The sequence below is a fragment of the Stegostoma tigrinum genome, chromosome 3, assembly GCF_030684315.1.
Source record: "Stegostoma tigrinum isolate sSteTig4 chromosome 3, sSteTig4.hap1, whole genome shotgun sequence".
Taxonomy (NCBI): domain Eukaryota; kingdom Metazoa; phylum Chordata; class Chondrichthyes; order Orectolobiformes; family Stegostomatidae; genus Stegostoma; species Stegostoma tigrinum.
Window position 1 is genome coordinate 112,310,303 of NC_081356.1, and position 23,490 is coordinate 112,333,792.

Consider the following 23,490-nt stretch of genomic DNA (forward strand, 5'->3'; position numbering starts at 1 on the left):
AACAGACTATTGGGAAAAAAAACTAGTAACCTTACCAAATCGGTGCTCAGAACCTTTCTTTTGGTTAGAGGAGGAGGATGGGTGGGAGAACTGACATAAGTAGTGTTTCGGGTAAAGCAACCTCCCAAATATATTACCTCACTTACTCAGCCATCCCATGTCTGCTTCTGCTCAGCGTGCATAAATGTCTTTCCTCTTGTGTTGGAGTTATGTGACCCCTTCCAAGAGGCACTCACACTGAAAGTGGCTATTTTTCAGGCATTTTAGGCTGGACATTGTGTAGACAAGGTTTCTGTTAGTGAGCAGAGAACAGAAAGTGTGGCTTATAGCTTCACTACAACGTCTGACACTTCATTGCAGTATCATGGATCAGATTTGCAACTGATACTCTATCTGGCCTCTTTCCTGGATAGGAGTAATCTAGTGTCACTGTGCGCCTTACTAAAAGTGTATTTCAGTATTTCACAGACCACTGCAGATTATACTGAAGTTTTGTTTTATTCATTCATGGGATAGGGATGTTGCTGGTTGGGTAAGCCTGTATTGCCCTTAGGAAGGTGACCCTGGGCTGCCTTCTTGAGCCGCTACAATCAATGAAGGTAAACAGCTGCTGGGGAGGGAGTTCCAGGAATTTGACCAACAGCAAAGATTTGTTAATATAGATCAGGATGGTGTGTGGCTTGGAAAGGAGTTTGCAGGTTGTGGTGTTCTTGTGTATCTGCTGCCCTTGTTCCTTGAAATGGCAAAAAATCTGGTTTGGAAGTAGCTGTCTTAGGATCATTGGTGAGTGACTGAAGTCAATTTTGTAGATGGTACATAATGCTGCTGCAGAGCATCAGTGGCAAAAGGCTTGAATTTTGAAGGCAGTGGCTTGGGTGTGGATTCAATCACTATCCTGAATTTGTTCTTATAGCTGGTCGATAGACTTTGGAGACTCAGGAGGTGAGCTTTGGAATTCCTAGGCTCACAGCTGCTCTTGCCACCGTAATATCTACACGGCTGTCCATTCAGTTTCTGGCGTAAAGCAACCCTCAGGATGCTGAGAGGAAGTGATTCTGTGATGGTAATGGCATTGAAAACCAAAGGCAATCATTAGATGATGACAGTCATTGTGTGGCAGTTCTGTGGCATGAATGTTACTTGCCACATATCAGCCCAAGTCTCAGGTCTTGTTGCATATGGACACTGACTGAGTCAGTATCTGAGGAATCATGAATGGTGGTGAACATTTTGCAACCATCAGCAAATATCCACATCTCTCACTTTTTTTTGCACATGCTGACTAGAAAGAAAGAAAGAATTGCATTTATAGAATAGAATGACCTTTATGGTTATGCGCACTTGAAAGAGTGCAATGAAAAGTTCTTGGCGCATCTTAGGTACAGGGTATCTAGATACAAACGCTTAAAGTTTTCTTACAGGATTAAATAGTGAATGCATGGGAATACAAAGTTTAAAATATCCAGAATGATACTAAAAAAAGTTATCCTCGAAGTACTCAAATTGTTGCCCTTTTATTTCCGACTGCCCTCTGTCCAGGACTCCCCTCCAGGACTCATCCTCCCAGCCAGCGTGCGCTTGCTGTGCTTTCACTCTGGATTCCACCTACAACTTGCTTCTGGGACTCAGCCCACAATCGCTCTGCACCCCGTTCGCGGCTCCGGCCGTAACTCACTTCCAGGACTCGGCCCACACTTGCTGTGCTCCCAGATCCGGGCTTAGGCCATAACTCGCTTCAGGGACTTGGCCCACGCTTACTCTGCTCCCCTCTCTAAGTTGTGGCCAGGACTCGGCCCACTGTGCTTCCTCCTCGGGGCTCCAGGCGTGATTCGCTCCCAGCCTGGGCTTCGGCCACAACTTGCTTCCCGAGCTGCCCTGGTCTCAGATTCCGTTCGCCATTCCCTCCGGCTAGGGTAGTTTCAGAAGCTAAAATCTGGGGTGGGGGAGGAAAAACCTGCAGCAAAAAGGGAGAAAAGGAAGAGTGTTTGGGAAACAGGATCTCCGGCTGGAGCATCTTACAATATCACCATGTTGCTGTAATTTATCACACAACCACCAGACATTCAAAATGCCTTACAGCCAGTGAGGTACTTTGCAACGTGTAGCTCTTTCTTAGAATAATCCGTGGGATCATTGACATCCACCTGATTAGGGAGACAATGTCTCAGTGTGACACATAATTTGAAAGCGACCACCACTTGCAGTCCGTCAGCACTACACTGAATTGTCAGGATATATTTTTGTTCTCGAACCTTGGAGTTTGCCTTGAACCTAGAGCCTTGTTACTCAGAGGCAAGAGTGCTAACAATTGATCCATGTTGATGTGCATTATTTTAGAAATGTATAGAAAATTGTTTAGGATGTTATGTGACAGACATGCAGTATGGCTTGTGACCGTTATATAAGATGTATTTTGAAATGTTTACCTACAGGGAATTACCATTCAAGAAAGGGAGCATTGTCTACATTATTAGACAAATAGATCAAAATTGGTTTGAAGGTGAACACCATGGAGTAGTTGGCATATTCCCCATTTCGTATGTTGAGGTTTGTAACTTTTCATCTGTTGTGTTGGCGTATTATGCCAAACCACTTATGTTGCATTTCTTGTAAACATATTATAAATTGGTGAAGAAAGTTTAATATTTTTGTAGAAGTTGCCACCAACTGAAAAGACACAGCCAGTGAGACCGCCTCCCCCAGCTGAGGCCCGAGATTTTGGGGAAGCTATTGCAAAGTATAATTTTAATGCAGATACCAACGTGGAGCTCTCACTAAAAAAGGTAATTTTATGCATTTTTTTGTGATGAAGCAGAGTGGAGAAAATGCAACAAAGGAAGGAGTTAATGTAGGAAATCATAAACTGACAATGATAGGGATGGATAGAGAATGCAGATGTCAGGGCAAATCAGTAGACAAGATGGAAGCTTACAAGAATAATAAAAGATGGAAGGTTACAACAATAATAAAAGGACAAGACTTAAGACATTACATTTGAAAGCACATATCATTCAAAATGAAACAGATGAACTAGCAATGCAAAAGGTGACAAGTAAGTATGATCTAGTGGCCATTACTGAGATATGGCTGCAGGATGACACAGATTAGGACCTGAATATTGAAGGACATGTGACATGTAGGAAGGACAAAAAGCTGGGAAACGGTGGAGAATTGACTGTGAATTAGAAGTGTTATTAGCACTGAAGAAGGGGAATGACTTAAATTCAACTCACCAGGGTATAGAAGCAGTTTGGGGAGTGATGACAAATGATAAAGGTAAGAGCTCACTTGTGTGAGTTGTGTACAGACCCCAAACAGTAACTGCATGGTAGGACAGAGTATCAAGGGAGAAATAAGGGGAGCTTTTCAAAACAGTACAGCTGTTATCATGGGGGATTTTAACCTGCATATAGACTGGAGAAATCAGAGGGGAAATCATCTCGATAACAAATTCATTGAATGTTTTCAGAACAGTTTCTTAGACCAGCATGTTATCACACCAACCAGAGAGCAGGCATTACTATACTGGATTTTGACTGGTGAGTTAGTATTAATTACTGACCTCATTGTGTAAGAAGTAGAAGTGACTGTAATACTTTGAATTTTGCATACAGTTTAAGAGAGAAGTGGGTGTCCAAAACAACTATTTTTTAAGTTTAAACAAGGGCAATTATGAAGACATGAAAGCAGAGGTAGCAAAAGTGAACTGGTAATTTAAGCTAAGTGGTAGGTGAATTGAAATGTAGTGGTATGCATTTTAGGAGGATTTTCCAGAAAGCACAGAATTGATACATTCCAACAAATAAAGAAAATTGTAAGGGATGAGCTCACCATCCATGGTTAAAAAAGTCAAAACATTATCAAATGCCAAAGAAAAGGCATACATTGTGAAACGATTGGTGGCAGGTCAAAAGATTGAACAGAATGTAAAAACCAGCAAATAATTACAAAAAAATTAATAACGAGTCAAAAATTAGAGTATACAAGGAAGCCAATCAAAAACAGACAGACAGGAAAGGATTCTTCAGATGTTTAAAAACAAAAAGAGTTAACATCTCAGCACTGACCCCTGACCCCCACCCCCAGCATCCTGAAAAAAGACATGTTTATTTCCACTCTCCACTTCCTGTTAGCTAACCAATGACTTGGATGAGGGGACTCAAGGTATGATTGTTAAATTTGGTAATGACAAAAAGATTGCTTGGAAAGTGAATTGAGAAGAGGATGTGACAGGCGTACAAAGGGATCTCAATAGGTTAAGTGAATGGGCGAATATCTGGAAAATAGAATATCACATAAGAAAGAGTGTAGTTGCCCATTTGGCAGAATGAATAAAAAAAACTGTCCAAATCATAGAATCCCAACAGCATAGAAGCAGGCCATTTAGTCCATACCAACCCTCTGAAGAGCAATTCACCCAGACTCACCCTATCCCTGTAACACCACATTTCCCATGGCCAATCCGCCTAACCTGCACATCTTTGGGGTGAAACTGGATCACCCAGGGAAAACCCACACAGACACAGGGAGTACGTGCAAACTCCACACAGACGGTCACCTGAGGCTGGGATTGATCCCAGAACCCTGGTGCTGTAAGATAGCAGTACTAACCATTGAGCCACCATGCTGCCTAGTGAGGTGTTGCAGAATTCTCAGATTAGGAGAGAGATCTGGCTACCCTAGTACATAAATGGCAAGTTTATTATGGAAGTGCAGCAAGGAAACAGGAAAGCTAATGGAATGTAATTTTTAAATATGAAGTGAATTGAATGCATGAGTAGGGAGGCAATGCTTCAGTCATACAGGGCATTAGTGAGACTGTACCTTGTGCACTGTATACAGTCCTGTCACTATACCTATGGAAGAATGTTAATGCATTAGAAGCAGTTCTGAGACTTACTCCACTTGTACCTGGAATGAGTAGATTGTCTCATGAGGAAAGGTTGGTCAGATTAGCCCTGTATCTTGTGGAGCTTAGAAGAGTCAGAGGTGACTTAATTGAAGCATTTAAGGTCCTGACAAGATTTGGTTGGGTGGATGTCAAAGGATGTTTCATCTTGTAGTAGAGCCTGGAACAAGGGATAATAATTTAAAAGTAAAGGGTTTAAAACTGAGATAAGCAGGAGAAAACATTCACTCAGAAGGTTGTGAGCCTTTGAAATCCTCTTCCTCAAAAGGCAGTGGATAGAGAATTATTAAATATTTTTAGGGCAGAGGTAGGTAGGTTTGTGATTACCAAGGAGATGAAAGATTATCAGAGGTATGCAGGAACATAGAGTTGAAGTTAAAATCAGATCAGCCATGATCTTACCAAATGACAGAGCAGGCTCAAAGGGCTGAGTGGCCTGCTCTTGTTCCTTCATCGTATGTTTGTATGTTCTTAGCTCCTAAAGACCCATTGCTCTGATAGGAACCAACTGACAGGAAGAGTAGCTACCTCTGCCAACTGAAGTTCATTCTCTTTCCCCACTTTTCTTATGAATGTTGCCAATTTACCATCTGAAAACAGGATTCAAAACTTTGCTAGATGAGCTTCCCTTCTAGTCAACTATCCACAATTGTTAAGAACTGTTGGTTTGGTGCTGATGCGGTCCTGAATGCATTTATGCACTGGTTGAACACATCAGAGTGTACATTCATTATCTTATACAGACTCCAAGAGAGGTCTTTTTCTCTCAGTTTTTATGTTGTATGTTACTCAGTAGTTGAATGATAGTTCTCCTCTTGTATATAGCTTGGAAAGAAACTGAGAAGGAGGGAGCAGGGGAGTCTAATTGGGAAAGGATCCAATAACTGTGGGAATCAATGAATGTAATCTCTTACAGTTTTATTCCTTGCGTAATGTTTACATCACTGTAGTATAGCATTACATGCTTTATTGCACTGATTAGATCGGATTCCTAGTGGGCTCCTAGGATAGGAATGCATGAAGTTGGTTATGTGCCCTAGTAAAGTTTTGCCTTTACAGTTCCTGGTAGGCAGGCAGTAATATGCACGTAAGCTTTTTATAATGCATGCTCATATGGAAGCAGTATGCCAGCTCCTGCCCCTATTACAGCTTGCCTTAGACACGGACAAAACAGAGAAATTCAACAACAACTGCACCATGTTCCTCCGATGCTGAAACTGTCCATGTCCAAATGCAGCAAGACCTGGACAATATCCAGGCCTGGGCTGAAAAGTGACAGGTAATATTCGTGCCACACAAGTGCAAGACAATGAACATTTCCAACAAATCTTCCCCTTGATATTCAATGATGTCACCATCACGGAATCCCTCACTATCAACATCCTGGGGGTTACCCTTGTCCTGAATTTGAATTGGACTGGCCATATAAATACAGTGGCTACGGGAGCCAGTCAGAGACTAGGAATCGTGCAGTAAGTAACTCTCCACTCCTTTCTTCCCAAAGTCTGTCTGCCATCTACAAAGCATAAGTTAGGAGTGTGATGGAATACTCCCCATTTGCCTGGATGAGCGCAGCTCCAAAAGTACCCAAGGAGCATGACCTTATCCCAGGACAAAGCAGCCCTCTTGATTGGACCATATCCACAAACTTTCACTTCCTCCACCACTGATACTCAATAGCAGCAGCATGTACCACCTACAAGATGCACTGCAGAAATTCAGCTGCTTAGGCAGCACCTTCCAAATCCACGACCAACGCCATCTAGAAGGACAAGGGCAGCAAATACATGAGAATACCACCACCTAGTCGCTCCCTGTCCACACTCGAAAATATATCACTTGTTCCTTCATTGTCACTAGATCAAATCCTGGAACTCCCTCCCTGTTGGTATTATGGCTCCATCTACACACAATGGGCTGCAGTGGTTCAAGAAGGCTGCTCAACATCAACTTTTCTTGTGTAACTAGGCTTGCTCAATAAATGCTGTCCAGCCAGTGACACCCACATCCCACTCTGCTGGCTGTGGAGATAAGGAGATTCAGTTCTGGACAAGGGTCACTGGACCTGAAACCTGATTTCTCTCCACAGATACTGCTAAACCTGCTGAGCTTTTCCAGCAATTTTTGATTTTGTTTGTGAAGGAGATTCAAAAATGGTTTCGACAAGCAGTCATTCTTTCTGGTAGACATTTGAACCCAGTGCAGTGTCATGCTAATTATTGGGCTGGATTTTAGCATCAGTAAGATTTTATCTTAAATGGGAGTTAAATGATAACGAGTAGGCTCTGAGGGAATATGAACAGAAGTTTTTTAGATTAGATCCCCATACAGTGTGAGAACAGGCCCTTTGGCCCAACAAGTCCACACGCCCCTTGGAGCATCCCACCCAGACCCATCTACTATAACCCACACACCCCTGAACACCACAGGCAATTTAGCATGGCCAATCCACCTTGCCTGCACATCTTTGGACAGGGGGAGGAAACCCACACAGACAGAGAAAGAATGTGCAAACTCCACACAGACAGTTGCCTGAGGCTGGGATTGAACCTGGGTCCTTGGCACTGTGAGGCTGCAGTGCTAACCACTGAGCCACCGTGCCAACCTGTCAAATCTGTCAAAACTATCTTGATTAGAGGCCAAAACTAAAAAAAAAATAAAGTGCAATCATAGGCTTAGATTTGGACTTGACAATTGTTGGCAATGGTCGAGGAATGTCCAGTTTAAGTTACATCAGAAAGATTGTCAAAATAAAGCACAATAAGTCTTTTCCAATGGTGTAACATTGTGTGCCAATGACTGTACAACTGAAATATCCGCTTTCCTCAGGGTGAAAGGGTCATTCTTGTCAGGCGAGTCGATCAAAACTGGTACGAAGGACGGATTCCTGGAACAAATCGCCAAGGAATCTTCCCAATTACATATGTGGACGTTCTCAAGAAACTTCAGCCAAAGAACACAGCAGAGTACCCCAAACATTCTCTGCCCCTGAGCTTTTCCAGTGATAGAATTCACTGTTTGGGATCCACAAAGGTAGGCAGACCTGTGCGTTTTTGATCATTTAACCTTCACAATTTTACACAAAGGTTATGTAAAACCACTTTGGATTTTCTCTGTTACTGGCCTGCCACAAGAACCGCCTCAGCAAATAACAGACAAAACAACACCCAAAAGTTTCCAAAAGGAAGGAAATTTGTACTCTGAATCTTTTCTTCTTTTAATTATCTGTATGTGTATTGAAGGAAAACACTATGCAATAATCTACATGAGCGAATTTGAATATAATGTATGCTTTGATTTCCTACATAAGGATTCATGAATGTGCTATCACATGAGCCTTAAAATAGCAGTGAAACTTAGAAATTTGATTTGATTACTTGTTAAAGTAAATTCTTGATTTTTGATTTGCTTTTCAAGCCTTTGAACAATCGGATTAGAATCCTGTTATCACATGAACTGACATTGATACAATTTCACTCAGTGGGATGCAGGACGCTAAGCGAGAGCCTCGCTGATAGAAGCTGTCTGTGATTTAGCGCTGATGGATTAGCCACATGTAGACAGGCTCTGAGAATGATTGAAGCAAGCTGCATTGTCACCTTCAAGGCAGAGTGGGGTGATAATAGCTCTATGAGGTTAGATGAATGGGGCTGGATTTAACACAATAGCCTGACCCTAGGTTAAGATGTTAGGAGAAGCCCAGCAATGGTCCCCAGTGCCATGAACATTGGGACCACACTAAGTAGACGTAAGCAATAATTTGAATACACACTTGGGCAAAAGTCCCAGAGTTCGAGAGCATTGATAAGTGAGTGACAGCCATTCTCGCTATATGGCCAGACCCATTTAGTTGAGTCTGCCTCAATATACAGTATGGGTGCTTGACGTGTTACTTCAGCTGAACATTTCAGAATTATGTGTTTTGTTCTGCCATCTGATCTTCCAAAGTTCCAACTCTTACATTCCTAGAGCAGAGCCGGCATGACTTTTGTTCTGTGGTAGGCAGTTTGGTAGGCAGACTTACTATTCTTCATTCCCACACTGATGTTGGAAGTCTACCAAAGGCTGCAGTTGCCCTGACAATTCTTGGATGTGTCTTGTCATCAGTCAGGTTAGGGTTAGATTAGACAGCTGGAAAGAATGTGCTGCAGAGATAAATGTTGCTGCTCATTTCTGCTCGTAAACTTTGGGTTTGAGATGGAGCTTGCCTGTAGCAGGTTTGTCCATAATTTCAGTTTTCTCATGTTGATCATGAGGTTGCATTGTTGCCTGCATTGGAGAATATGTCAGTGCTAGGTTGAATGTCCAACCCTTACTGAGTGGCTCGTGCAGTGTCATTGGCAAGCAGGACATGGTGAACTATGATCTTGGAGACCTGGGACTTTTCCTGAAGTGTATCTAGACCGAGCACATTCCCATCCATGGGATATCTGATTTTGATGCCAGGGTCACCATTACAGAAGGTATCAGCAGAGATATGAGGGTTGGTATTATCACATAGCCCTGTTCAACTTCATTAATGACTAGGAATAGCTCTGAAGTCTCACTATCATCCACAACGTGTGAGCATGGCACAAAAAGAGAACCATTGAAAGTATCAGAGAGATATAACAATAAAAACTAATTAGAATGACGAAGTGATCTCCATGATAGAGTATCAGAAGAATTAAGATTGGTCCATGTACACTGGTTATTGCTTCCTGTTCCAGTCTGAGTTCAAGAATAGGGTTTTAGGTTCTAAATGTCACTCACTTACTTAAGGGATTGAGGAAGAAACTGACTGACTACAGAACTGCCAGTTTAGAACATATAGAACAGTACAGCACAGTACAGGCCCTTCGGCCCATGATGTTGTGCTGACCTATTATCCTACTAAGATCAATCTACCCTGCATACCCAACAATTTACTATCCTCCATGTGCCTATCCAAGAGTTGCTTACAAGTCTGTAAAGTATGATTCCACGACCACTGCCAACAGTGCATTCCACACACCCACCACTGTCTGTGTAAAGAACCTACCTCTGACGTCTACCCTACACCTTCCTCCAATCACCTTAAAATTATGTCCCCTCGTAATAGTCATTTCTGCCCTGGGAAAAAGCCTCTGACTCTATCTATGCCGCTCATCATGTTGTAAACCTCTAGTTTAACACCGACTATGGGAATGTTGCTGAGTAATGCAATTAATTGCTTGCAGAGCCTCAAACTATCATCTAACCAGACAATCTCAATCACATATTGGGCTCAAACCATAAACTCTGCCCCAAGATCTTTAGCAAGAAACTGCTCATTTTGTTTGACCTGTTTTTCAGTGATGTTATTACATACCTCTGGAGCAGGTGGGAGTTGAACACAGACCTCTTGGTCCAGAGGTAGGGACAATACCACTGTACCACAAGCCAGTTTGACTAAGGACCTTGGCCTGTGTATTAACAACTTAAAAATGCAAAAAAATGTGATCTGGCATTTTCTTCATTATTGAACATGTCTATTTTGCACAGAAATAATGTTTTACACAGACAGCACATTAAAGGACTGATGTTAAATATTCCTCAGATGTGTGCTCGTCCATATGCAGCCTCTACTTAAGTTGTTTCTCCTCCCCAGGTAATCAAATTTTCCTGTTTTTTTTAAAGCTGACCTAAATACAGCACATATAACTCACACAAGTCACCATTGGACCAATGAGACCATAAAACATGGGAACAGAAGCAGGCCACTCAGCCATCGAGCGTCCTTACCATTCAGTGAGATCACGGCTGATCAGTAATCCTCAATTCCATTTTCTTGCCTTTTCCCAAAGCCCTAGACTCCTTTACTGATTAAAAATCTAATTAATGAGCCAGCCTTTGTAGCGCTCTGTGGTGATAAATTCAACAAACTCATTATCTGTAGTGTTTGGAACCAGGGCCAGGTGGATCTCATTGACTATGACATCCTTGATTAGTGTTGTTAACCTGGCCAATGAGGGAGCCCTGGCTGGCAGATATAAATAGGACAAGAGGAGGTCTCCTCAGTCTAGGGACTAGCTTCTGAACTGGCTGGTCAAAGCCCATAATACTGTGCACATATCAATATAGGGTGACTTGGTGACAGGATACTGGCCTCTGTGCAGTTATTTAGTTATCCTTTGACAGAAGAAATTCATCCTCATCTCTGTCATAAATGTGTAACCACTTATTCTAAAATTATGCCCAAACAAAACTATACCAGTGGTGGTGCAGCATTTTAAATATTTGCTTCATATCTTTCCTAATGTATCATAGACTTTCAGTTGAGGAAAGATGCTTTGAGAAGGTGATGCTTTCTTTTTTGCAATAGTTTCCATTTTATTATCTAAGACTAAGAAAAATCCTCCTCCTATCAGATGCATAAAATTTCAGCTGAATATATTGTCATACAGAACACTGATCGTGCAAAGCAAGTTTAGTATTTCGATTGTAAATGCAATTTGTGCCTAATGCTCAATCAGTGGTTAATGAATGTATTGTGCTATTGAAGTGTTGCTTTGTCTTATTAGTATACAATTTTCAATATATATCCTTTCTGAATTTGCTACTGGTATTGTGAAAATCGAGTTTTTGTGGGCAGGGATTTTTGTAAGTAATTGGCACAGGTAACTGATCAAACTGATGACTGCAGAGACATCCTGTTAGGTGGCTTGAGTTAGCGCTTGTCAGCACCTTCGAAATCTGTCATTGAAAGCTGTTTTCCATTTTCATTGTTTTGTGTTCCTTATAAGTTTGTTTTCTAAACTTTTCCTCTTTCCTTTCTAAGTTGGCTTCATGTCGAACGCTCAATACAACAGCCCAAGTTCTTGGGCATCATCATTCACCCTGTCCGAATAAATCTGCAGTCAATGCAACCACCAATGAATGGATATCACTGACTATTGGACTGGCCCCAGTCAACACTACAGCACCTACACCACCTTCCTTTCCCGACAGCCTGCTGTCTGATATAGTTACTACTTTATCAGCCACGTCCTATCAGTCTGACCCAACACACTCAACAAGTACTGCTTCCTATGATAAATGGAGTAATTTCATTCCAGTCACATCATCAAAGAATCTTCCCAGTTCACCTAAAAGTCTACATCATCCAGTTCGTCAGTCATTGTCCCATTCTGTCTTACCTTCACCCATTTTTTCATTTCACACAATGCCCCATGGCTATGATGCACACATAAGGCAGAAAGCAGAAAAACCTCAGGAATCCCCTCAGAGATTCAAAGTTATTCCCTCTCTCAATGGTAAAACACCCAACACTATGGAAGTTTCTTTAGTTATTACAGAGCCATTTGAAAGTAGCTCTTCAGAGAAATTGCTGCTGGCCAGGGATGAACAGGAACTTTGTGAAGAATTACAGTCGATCATTGACAGAAGCCAGTCAAAGAGTGATCAAATTAAACACACATGTTTCCACGGGCATCCAAACAAGGAACTTCCAGAACTCTTTATAGAGGAGGATCCTAGTGAGGTCTATAACGCACAAGGGGCACATAGAAAGAAGCCAGTTATGCCTGATGACCAGAAGGCAGCAAGTATTGAAAATGAGGTACAAATACCGCGGAGAAGGAAACTAGTTCTGAAATAATTTACTTCTCATTTACTAAATCTAGCCAAGTACTTAATTCATATCTGAAAGAAACTGTTTTAATCTTTTAAAGTGTATTTTAACTTAAACATGGAGTTAGCTCATTTTTTTCTCAAAAGTAGCACGCAGTTGTTGATCTAAGGGACTTCACCTTTAAGAATAGAGATAAATTCATGCCAGTGTGTTTATAAATAATGCATGGTGTGTGCTAATAACTGATGTTAGGACATATGCAAATATCTATTTGTATATTGCATGTTTTTATGTTGATTACCACAATAGCATTTCTGAAATACAATTGTAAATTAGATGCACGTATTCAAAGTCAGTAGACAATTAAATAAGAAATGGTGCATTGGTTTCAGTTTGAAAGTAATTTTCCACAGTTGGTCCGTTTTTTTTTGTTATTTTCTCTTTCAACTCTTCTCTTTTTGTATATACAGACTGTAACATCTGGAAGTAACAAAACTATTGCTTCTCCTTCCACACTTTTGCCTGCTGCATATCCATTCCCACTGTCAAAGATCTCCTCCTCAATACCCTTCTCTTCACCTTCACAACTCCCTCAAAGGCCCACATTCTGCACCAGATCTTCCAGCCAGGAAGTTAGGTTTCCAAAGTTGAAGGTAACTTGGATCACATCAAGCATAAAATAACTCAAATGGCTGGAAATGAAATGCACAACATGTGGTTTAGAGGCTTTTATCTTGTGTTGTAAGGTGGTAGCCAGCTTATACAAACATAATAGTGAGCTGGAACAGTAACCATTATTGCTCCATGGAGAGGTGTAGTTACTTTCAGTCACAGTATCCCGGGCATCTGCAAGCAGAGGTCGTGCTACTTTCAACAGGGATATAGAAACATTGCCTCGGGCTTCCCATCAGTTTAAATGGGTAGAGGCTAAAACATTTTGAAAGGCAATAAAACAGATTCTAACTTAGATTTTTTTTACAATCACGGTACAAGGTAGGTAAATTCAATCATTAAGAATTTGCGGATTTCTGAAAAAAGACACAATTTGTTGAATATTTTCATAAAAACATAGAAAATAGGAGAAGGAGTAGACTCCGCGGCCCTTTGAGCCTGCTCCACCGTTCCGTATGTTCGTAGATGATGATCCAACTCAGTACCAATCCCACCTTCACCCCATACCCTTTGATCCTTCTAAGACATTAAACCCCATGTCTATCTCCTTCTTGAAAACATCCAATGTTTTGGCCTCAGCACTTTCTGTGGCAGAGAATTCCTCAGGCTCACCACTCCCTGGGTGAAGAAGTTTCTCCTTATCTCAGTCCTAAATGACCTCCACAATATCATTAATCTGTGAACTCTGGGTCTGGACTCCCCAGTCATTGGGAATATCTTTCCTGCATTTAACCTTACCTAGTCCTGTTAGAATATTATACGTTTAAAAGAGATCCCCTCTCTATTCTTCTGAATTACAGTGAATATAGCCCTAACAGATCCAATCTGCCGACATATCTCTTTAAGTAAGGAGACCGAACAGCACACAATATTCCAGGCTTGCTCCTATTCTCGAATCCTCCGGATATGAAGGACAAATACCATTTGCCCTCTTCACTGTCTCGTGTGCTTGCATGCTTACTTCTTGTCAATGGTGCACAAGGATTTGTTGCATTTCCCCTTTATCAACCTATCACAATGCAGATCTGGCTTCCTGCTACCAAAATGGATAACCTCACAACTATCAACATTCTGCTTCATCTGCCATACATTCGCCCACTCACTTGTTTGTATCACACTGAAGCATCTCTGCATTGTCCTCGCAGTTCATGCACCTATCCATCTGAAAACTTGGAGATAGTATATCTAGTTTCCTAAATCGTTAATATATATTGTGGATACCACGGTTCGACCACTGAACCCTGCCTGACCCATTAAGCACTGGTTGCTACTTGGAAAATTACTTGTTTATTCCTACTCTTTGCTTCCCATCCACCAACTAGTTTTCCAGTTGTGTTAATACACTGCCCCATGTACGTTAATTTCAATTTAGAAACATCAGGACAATTCACAAGAATATCAAGGGAAAATAGCGTTTATAACGCATGAGAGAACAATTCTAAATGACATACACATTGCCGTGAAAAATGCACCCATTAATACCTGCTGACAGTTAACTGCTAACCTTCAAATCCAATAGATTTACTCTTTACAGGTTTAAACTTTAAACAAAGCCTGTCAGTTAATTGTCAGTTGATATTAATGGGTGCATTCGCCATGGCAATTTCAATGCAAATCATTGTCCACTTTGAAACCAATCACCATGCTGTTCTCATCTGGTATAAACATTCATTTTCCCCTGGACTTGCTATTTCTTCCAATTGTCCTGATGAGTGCAAGCAAATAGTTATAACGAAATAGGTCTTTGTTCCCAAGTGATTGTTTCTTAAGGAATAAGGAGGAATTCAGGAGATCAAGAAAGCTCAAAACACCAACACAGAAAGATATTAAAATGAATAAAAAGTGCTTTATACAAAAATAAATTAATGGCTTTCTTTCTTACCTCCCATATTGATTTTTTTACCGCATCACATTAAAATAAGAAATAAGATTAGATATATATGTTTTCAATAAATATTAAGCAATAGCTACCAACCTAATAATGTCATAATTGCTGTTATGATTTTCTGTTGTTAGGCTTGAATTACTTGACTCAGAAAGCATTTGCAGAAATCAGACTTGAAGCTGACAGTATTTTGACAGGAATCTCAGAAATCAAAATCACAACCAAAAGCCCAAATTTACAGAATAATGAGAATGTTTGAGGTTACCAACAGGATTCCACACATAGAGAGCTCTCAAGCTCGATACAGGAAAATGCTTATGATTGAAAACAAGGTGAAAAGTCAAAAATCGTTGTCAACTAGAATCTTCAGTTGATTGGGTTACTCATAATTAGCAGAGAGATTACAATTTGCCTTCAGTTTATTTTTATATAGATATGCCAGTAGGCTTTTAGGACCACCACTAAAAACAGCCATGATCTTTAGATTAAATGAGGGAAAAAGGTTTTATGAACAACCATTTGAAAGGATAATAGAACATAGAAAAGAACAGCGCAGTACAGGCCCTTCGGCCCACGATGTTGTGCCATGGATTAATCCTAATCCAAAACTAAAATAACCTAACCTACATTCCTCTCAATTCACTGCTGTCCATGTGCTGTATTATCTGTGAAAATTGAAACTTTATGTACTATACCTACTGTAAGCATCCCTGTAAACAGCCTTACCCTCTCAAAGGATATTAATCTCATTTCATCACATTCTCTTCAATCATTCAAAATGTGGTGAACTCCCACTTAAGTATCAGCATGTATCTCCTGCATAATTCGGAAAAATCATTTTGCAAATAAATGTTTGAAGACTTTGTACTTTTGCTTGTATAGCAAGCACTCTCCTTTCATTTCCGAGATCTGGGTATTAAATTGGGATTTTCTGATGGAATGAAGCTCTGCATGGCCAGTAACAGAAATAAGTTTGGGCCATTTTAATCCAGCTGCCCTTGAGGCTACAGCATAACACACCACAAGTTAATTCCATACCATAAAAGCTAGAGAAGTCCTAGATTCACTCTCCGTTCATTGATATTAATGGCTGGAGACAGCTAGCAGGTTACCTTTGTTTATGAGACTGCTGGATTAGGATGGGTTGAATCAACCAGAGTTTCTATTCCTGATCCTTTGATTACTGTTGGAAGTGTTAACATGTGAACATTGGGTGAGTATAAAATGGTGTGCCCCATCACGTAGCATGTTTAGACTATTTAACAAGATTGGCATATCAATGATGGCCATTTGTTTGAGATAATAGAGCAACCAATAACCACAGAACCGTATTCTAGCAAAGGATTCAACTTGTTGAGAAGGAGGTAGTAGGCAAAATAGACAATCTAAATTGGTGATATGAATGACTTAAAGCATAAAGCCCAGACAACATGTGCTTTGAATAAGACAAGGATACGATTCACTTTGATTCAAAGACGTTGTGGTTTTGGTGTGAATTAGTTTTGTTTTACATCAGTTGTGTAGTTAAAGGGTTCCTGGAGCTTTCAGTTAGTGTCTGATCCATTCTAACATTAGTGTAAAATGGAATGAGAATTTCTGGAGAGGGTGGTCTCACTCAGATTCACTTTGTTGTCACTTTTTGGCCCCTTGGCGCTTTTATTGTGCTCAACTTAGTATACTATCTTTTGGAAGCCAAAAATATTTTGCAATAATCTTATTTGATTTAGATTAGGCAATTCCAGTCATACTTTGTGTTTCTCGCATTTCTGTGCCAGAATGTTTGTGCCTTCATATTTCTGATATTTTTCCTAAGTGGTCTGCTCTTTTAAAATAACGTTAACTCTAGGCAGTCAGATTGCACTTTTGTGGCTCTTGCAGACTGGACTGAAGACTGATGTAGCTATTGTTGGTAAGCCTCCTCGCAGCCCTGTGATGTCTAAGCGATCCTGTGGTTCACCTGTCAGGAGTAGCTTTTTACCATCTCATAGGGTAGGGCAATTGGGAAAGTGTACGCCGGACACGTGGAATTATTTTCCTTTTTATTGCTGAAGTATATTTTTGTGCATTGAATTAACCTTTCTTTCTTTGACTTAATGTCTGATGCATTTTGTAGTTTACTGGAGTGTTTTTGTATTTTAGGATGTCCTGTTGTGACTCATCCCCTCCATGCCTCCACCCTACACCCCACCATGTTGTAGTGTGCTCTGATAATATATAACAGTGCAGGTTACAGCAAGAATTAAATGTAAAATCAGACAATTTTCAGAGACCTGACAGAAGTAATCGTGAAAGAACATTGAAAATTGAACAGAGTATGACTCTGCCATCCACTTATTTGTATATTAATTGCTTTCCATATTGAGTTAATTTTAAAATGAATTTTGCTCACAGTTCTTTTCTGATTCTACCATGACTTTAAGGTGAGTTTACCTGTGCAAAATGACAATTGTCCTTGCTGTGAAAGGTGTACATGTTTGGAGATCACAAATAAACCTCATAACCACAACTAAATCATTCTATTTTCACATTAAAACCTTTAATATGTTTCCTTTTAAAAAGGAGCAAGGAAGGACAGGTAGTAACAGAGATCAGGGCCAGGAATTAATAGGGCTTCAAAGAACAAGCTGGGAGGTGGAGTCCCATGGGCAGTAAAATCCGATGGGATGGTCAGGATCAGTTGCTCTTTTTGGCAGTTGGAGAAAAGACAATGGATAGCCACATTTTGTGTTTTTCTCACATGCCCAGATGACGGGGCAATGCTCCATGTGTGGTTAAACAATTGCTGGGCAGCACAAATATTGGTCACAGTGCCACATTCTAATAATAACCAAAGGTGACTTTATAGAAGTTTCTAAAATCATGAGGGCTATTGATAGGGTTAATGGTAGGTGTCTTGTGCTCAGGGTGGGGAATTTCAAGACTAGGGGGCATATGTTTTAAGGTGAGAGGTGAGAGATTTAAAAACCATGAGGGGCATTTTTTTTACACAGATGGTGTGGAATGAACTTCCTGAGGAAGTAGTGGATGAGGGTACAGTTACATTTAAAAGATACTTGGGTAAGTACATGAATAGGAAAGGTTTGGGGGGCTAGGAGTAGGCAGGTGGGTCTCGTTTATTTCGGGAACAAGAGCAGATGTTGGTGGAGAAACTCAGCAGGTCTGGCAGCATCTGTGGAGAGAAATCAAAATTAACATTTTGGGTTGAGAGACCTTTCCTCAGAACCCCTCAGAGTTATGAGGAAGGGTCATTCAACCCAAAACGTTAACTTGGATTTCTGTTTTCATTTATGATTTACAGCATCCGCAGTTCTTTCGGTTTTTAGTTTTGTTTGGGATTATGTTCGGCATGGACTGGTTAGACCGAAGGATTTGTTTCCATGCTGTGTGACTTTGTGCATCTACAACTGTTGTTATGAAACCAGCAAATCAGAAAATGAGCAGCAAATATTCAGAATGATGCACATCTCACCCAGAGAATCAAGAAGCTATCTATTCAGCTTTAAGTATAGACAAACACAAAATCTCCAGGTCTCCATCCATGTCTTATGATGTTAGAAATTAGATTTCTTTTCTTAAAAGAAAGATGCATCGCAAACTAGAAATACATAGATCTGTTATGGTAGCACGTGGTCAGATAGCTTTCTTGCTTTATGGGATGTGGGTGTCACTAACAAGGCCAACGCTTGTTCAGAGGACAGTAAAGAGTCAACCCCATTGCTGTGGGTCATGATCATGGGTTGTTGCAAAAATCTTGGTGAGTTGCTGCACAGCGTTTGGTAGATGGTACATACTACTGCACTGTTTACTGGTGCTGGGGGAATTAAATATTAAGATGACCGATGGCTAGTCAAATGTACTGGTTTATTCTGAATGAAGTTAAACTTCTCAGTTGTTGTTGGAGATACATTCAGCCAGACAAAAGGAGAATAGCGCATCACACTCCTAACTTGCCATTTGTAGATAGTGTAGAGGCTTTGGAGAGTCAGGAGATGAGTCACTCACAACAGAGCTCTCAGCCTCTGACCCGTTGTTATAGACACATGATTTAAATAGATGGCCTGGTACAGTAATATGTGGTGGGCCATTGAGGACTGCCATCATGAACAATTTGGAGGCCAAGTCACTGAATATATTCAGCAAAGAGAGAGAGAGAGATTTTTAGATTCAAAAGGCAGAGAGAAAGCAGAAACAATAGAGAAACATCTCTATTGAGATAGAGGATCAGCCATGATCATATTGAATGGCAGAGCAGACTCAAAGGGCTAAATGGCCTACTCCTGCTCATAGTTTCTGTGTTTCTATGTAATGCTATTGCACATAAAGAAGAGATGGATTCTTGCTTGTTGGAGACGGATGTTTCATGGTATTTAACATCCTTGCCATTTTAAGGTTCAGGAGTCACATATTTCCCAAAATAAGCAGATGAGAATTTAAGTAGTTTTAACGAAGTTTATAAGATTGTTGAGAAGCAACATTTTAAGTATGATGCATAAGTTAAATAAACAAGAAAGCATATAATCTATGATAGGCAAGAAAAGCATACTGATCCTAGAGGTGAAACAGGATGTGTTGACATCTGCAGCTTGTGCTGGCAACTTACTGCTCTCAAGCTGAAGTGTTAGGAAACTTTCACCTCTCCTTCCTTCATCTAAAGAAGGCAGCTTCTTGTTGAGAACTGCCTCCTACCTCCAAGCATCCATTAATAAAATTGATTTCCAGCTGTTTGCCTTACGTCGACCATTTGCTTGAATTCTAGACATTTAATTTCTAGAAGGATTTAGTGGTCGGGGCGGTGGGGAGCGGTGGAAGCAGTTACATTACTCCCTTGTCTATCACTTTACTACAATGTTATTTTTTAGTTTACCTTGAGCTGGAAGCTATTTGCTTGCCTTTATTAGACCCTAATATAGACAGGAGGGTACAAACCACTGTGCTGTCATAGGAATCACATCATCTGGATCTGGTGACCTTGATATTTCTAGGGACTGTTTGTGGTTTCTAGAGACGTAAAAGATGGTCTCACACAATGTCTGTTAACTCAATAATAATTCAGTAATAGATTGAAAAGTACAGTTTTGTACATCCGGTGCTGGAATGTCATACCAGTCTAGCTGCATGAACGCTGATTCACTATCTCAGGCATTGGTTGCAATTTGAACTGAACCCTGCACTTCTGACCCTGTGACGAAGCAGCTCATGTGTATGCTACTCTCATGGCCTTCTGCACTGGTGCCCTGGGCCTGAGATGATTGAACTTCAACAACCACAACCCTTTCCCATTTAGAAACAAAAAGTGGGATGAGAGGCAGAGCTCATGACAACATCATCATTCCAACCTTTTGTTGCTAATTGTTGAAATTCTAATTTTCAACATTCACTTAGGAACGTAAGCCAACTTTTCTGTTCTTTTTGGTAATAATGAATTGGAAATTTTAGAGTTTTATGCATTTTAGTGCTTATTTACCATCATAGCATAAGGGCAAAACTGAGCCATAAGATTAACATTAACAAGGTATGAAAGGGAAATTGTGTTTATCCAATTTATTGGAGTTCTTTTAAGTAGTAACATGCCTGAAGGGTCTAGGCCCGAAACGTCAGCTTTTATGCTCCTGAGATGCTGCTGGGCCTGCTGTGTTCATCCAGCCTCACATTTTATTATCTTGTATATGTATTGTACTTAGATTTCCTGAATTTAACAAGATGCCACATAAAAGAGTATTGTACAAAGATGGAGCTCACTACGTAGGCAATAACATATTGGCTTGCAAAGAAGATTGGATAGTTGGCTGGCAGAAAACAGAGTACACATAAATGGATTGTTCTTAATTGATCAGTGTAATTCTGTCAGAGTATAGGCTTGTGCCTCGACTTTTCAAAATTTATACCAATGATGTAGATGAGGGTTGAGAAGGCCTGCTAGGTAAATTTTCAGGTGACACAAAGATGGATAGGAAAGTATGAGGTTACAAACTAGTGGATAGGTTGAGTAAGTGAGCAAAATGTTGGCAGACAGAGGATAATGTGGGAACACACAAGGTTATTCTCTTTGGCAGGAAAAATGGGAGAGCACATTTCTTGAAATGGGGAAAATCTGCGGAATTCTGAGATGCAGAGAGATCTCGGTGTTCCAGTGCGTAGATCACAAACATTAGTATGCCAAGTTCCTCAAGTAATTAAGAAAACTAATGCAATTCTATGCTTTTTTAAAGGAGGAATTAAACATAAAAGTAAGGATGTTATGCTCCTGTCATACAGGGCATTGGCGAGATCACATCTGAAATTCTGTGTGTAGTTTTGAGCTTATTTAGGGAAGGATATAATTAGGTTGGCAGCAGTTCAGAGGTGGTTTACTGGATTGATATCTGGAATGAGTGAGCTTTGTTATGAGGAAAGAGTTAGATTTGTTTCTTCTGAGGTTTAGAAGAATGCCAGGTGCCTTGTCTCAAGTATCCAGAATGGTCTGGACAAGGCGAGCATAGAATGATCTATCTTCTTGTAGGTGAGACCAGAACTAAGGGGCTCTGTTTCAAAATTAGGGGTCAAACTTATAGATACAGATATGAACACTTTTCCTTAAGAGGGACGTTTGATTTTGGAACACCCTGTCTCCAAGTGGCAGCGCAGTGCCTCACAGCACCAGAGACCCAGGTCTGATTCCGTGTGGAGTTCGCACATTCTCTGCATGTCTGCGTGGGTTTCCTCCGGGTGCTCCAGTTTCCTCCCACAGTCCAAAGATATGCAGGCTAGGTTTGATTGGCCATGCTAAATTTCCCATTGTGTTCAGGATTTGTAGCTCAGGTGGGTGATAGGGAATGGGTCTGGGTGGGATGCAGTGAGGTTTGGTGTGGATTTGTTGGGCCAAAGGGCCTGTTTCCACATTCTAGGGATTCTAATTCTAAAGAAGGTGATTGAGGTGAGGGATCATTAAATATTTTCAAGCAAAGGTAGATAGATTCTTGTTAGGCTAAGGCTTCAAAGCTTATTGAGGGTCGATGGGATTGTGGAAATGGAATTGTTCTATCTTTTTTCTTTTAACCCTCTGATTCTTCTTGACTTAATTGAAGTATGAAATCTGAAAGGGCTGAGTATTTTGTACTGAAAAGTACTCCCCTGTCTGAAACCGTAGCTCTTAAGGAATGAAGTGCTTGTTGAAGTACCGTGGAGTTTGCTGCCTCCTGAATTCCTGCCATTTTGAGTCTTCCTCGTTAGCGATGTAAATTGAGAAATATTGTATGCAAAGAGAGCAGTTATTGGACTAGAGTTTGGAATAAATTGTGTGCAGAAGCTATTTCAACCAAGAATACATATCTGCTAGTTGCAGGATGTTGTTGCTTGTATTCAAGAGTCAACCACTGGTTCAACACGAATTTCCTCAAAAGTGAGGAATTAGATGAGTATGGTGAAACATTCTGACTTTCCTGGCTTGGGCCTCTGAGTGTTCACTTTAAAATCTTTGCTGTTCACACTGGTCAATGACAAATGGTTAATGAAGAGAGACAAAAATACATTTGTTTGGTAGGACAGATCATGAATATTGCTGAGAAGAATGATGTTGTCGAAGTTTTTCTTCTTAAACTTATTGAGGCAAACACGAGAATGCCAAATTTCAAATGATCACAACACTTTGTTCCACATAAGAAAAATGTATTGGTTGGTTTGCAAGTCGACTGTGATTGCCCAAAACATTGTCGTGGAGAGTATAAGGAGGAAATCTAGCAGCTTGGAACTCAGCTCCAGGAGCTTGTTCTTTTAGTTGTTGATAGCAGGCAAAGTACAGAGTAGTAAGGATCACTAGACCCAAAGCATTAACTCTGAATTTCTCTTCACAGATGCTGCCAAACCTGCTGAGCTTTTCCAGCAGCTTCTGTTTTTGTTCCTGAAAGTACAGAATGCACTCAACCAGCCTATATTGGCCAGGCACAAAGCAAAACACTCAGTGTTAGACATGATTCTGTGATGAGACAGTGCTTGCCGAACAGCACTGAGCATTGCTAAAAGCCACATCAGCACTTAATTTTAGATGAGTTCACAATGTACCTTATTTGTTCACTAAGTGAAATGCATTCATATACAGGGGTCTATTCTCTGCAAACAAAAGACACTAAGTGTATTCAAAGCTAAAATAGACAGATTTTTAATCTGTAAGATAATCAAGGGTTGTGGAGAAAAGGGAAAAGTGGAGTGCAGGGCGATAAGATTAGCCATGAGCCCATTGAATGACAGAATAGATTCAATGAGCTAAATGGCCTACTTTTGCTACTATATCTTATGGTCTGAAGTGTTCAAGCCTTTTTAGAATTACTGGGAGACTTGGGGAAGTACAGACCTCTGTTGCTTTCTTTTTGACAACACCTCAACCATATAGAGTCATTTTGTAGACTTTTATTCCATTAGTGTAAAGAGTGATTATTCAAAATATGACATTCTTGTACTTTTCCTTTTGAAAAGCATTGG

The 23,490-nt window shown here is 40.5% G+C and overlaps 1 protein-coding gene across 4 annotated transcripts in view; it reads left to right on the forward strand.

The window, feature by feature from the left end:
- Positions 1–23,490, forward strand: part of sorbs2b (sorbin and SH3 domain containing 2b) — a 493,304-nt gene that overhangs the window by 447,820 nt on the left and 21,994 nt on the right. For 2 of the 4 annotated variants that reach the window (XM_048526962.2, XM_048526963.2), the window contains 5 exons: positions 2,433–2,547; positions 2,655–2,783; positions 7,739–7,942; positions 11,688–12,467; positions 12,950–13,132. In XM_048526962.2, the coding sequence (XP_048382919.1) occupies positions 2,433–2,547; positions 2,655–2,783; positions 7,739–7,942; positions 11,688–12,467; positions 12,950–13,132 (1,411 nt within the window). The remainder of the gene's footprint in view (positions 1–2,432; positions 2,548–2,654; positions 2,784–7,738; positions 7,943–11,687; positions 12,468–12,949; positions 13,133–23,490) is intronic. The other 2 variants (XM_048526965.2, XM_048526964.2) reach the window with 1 other exon arrangement.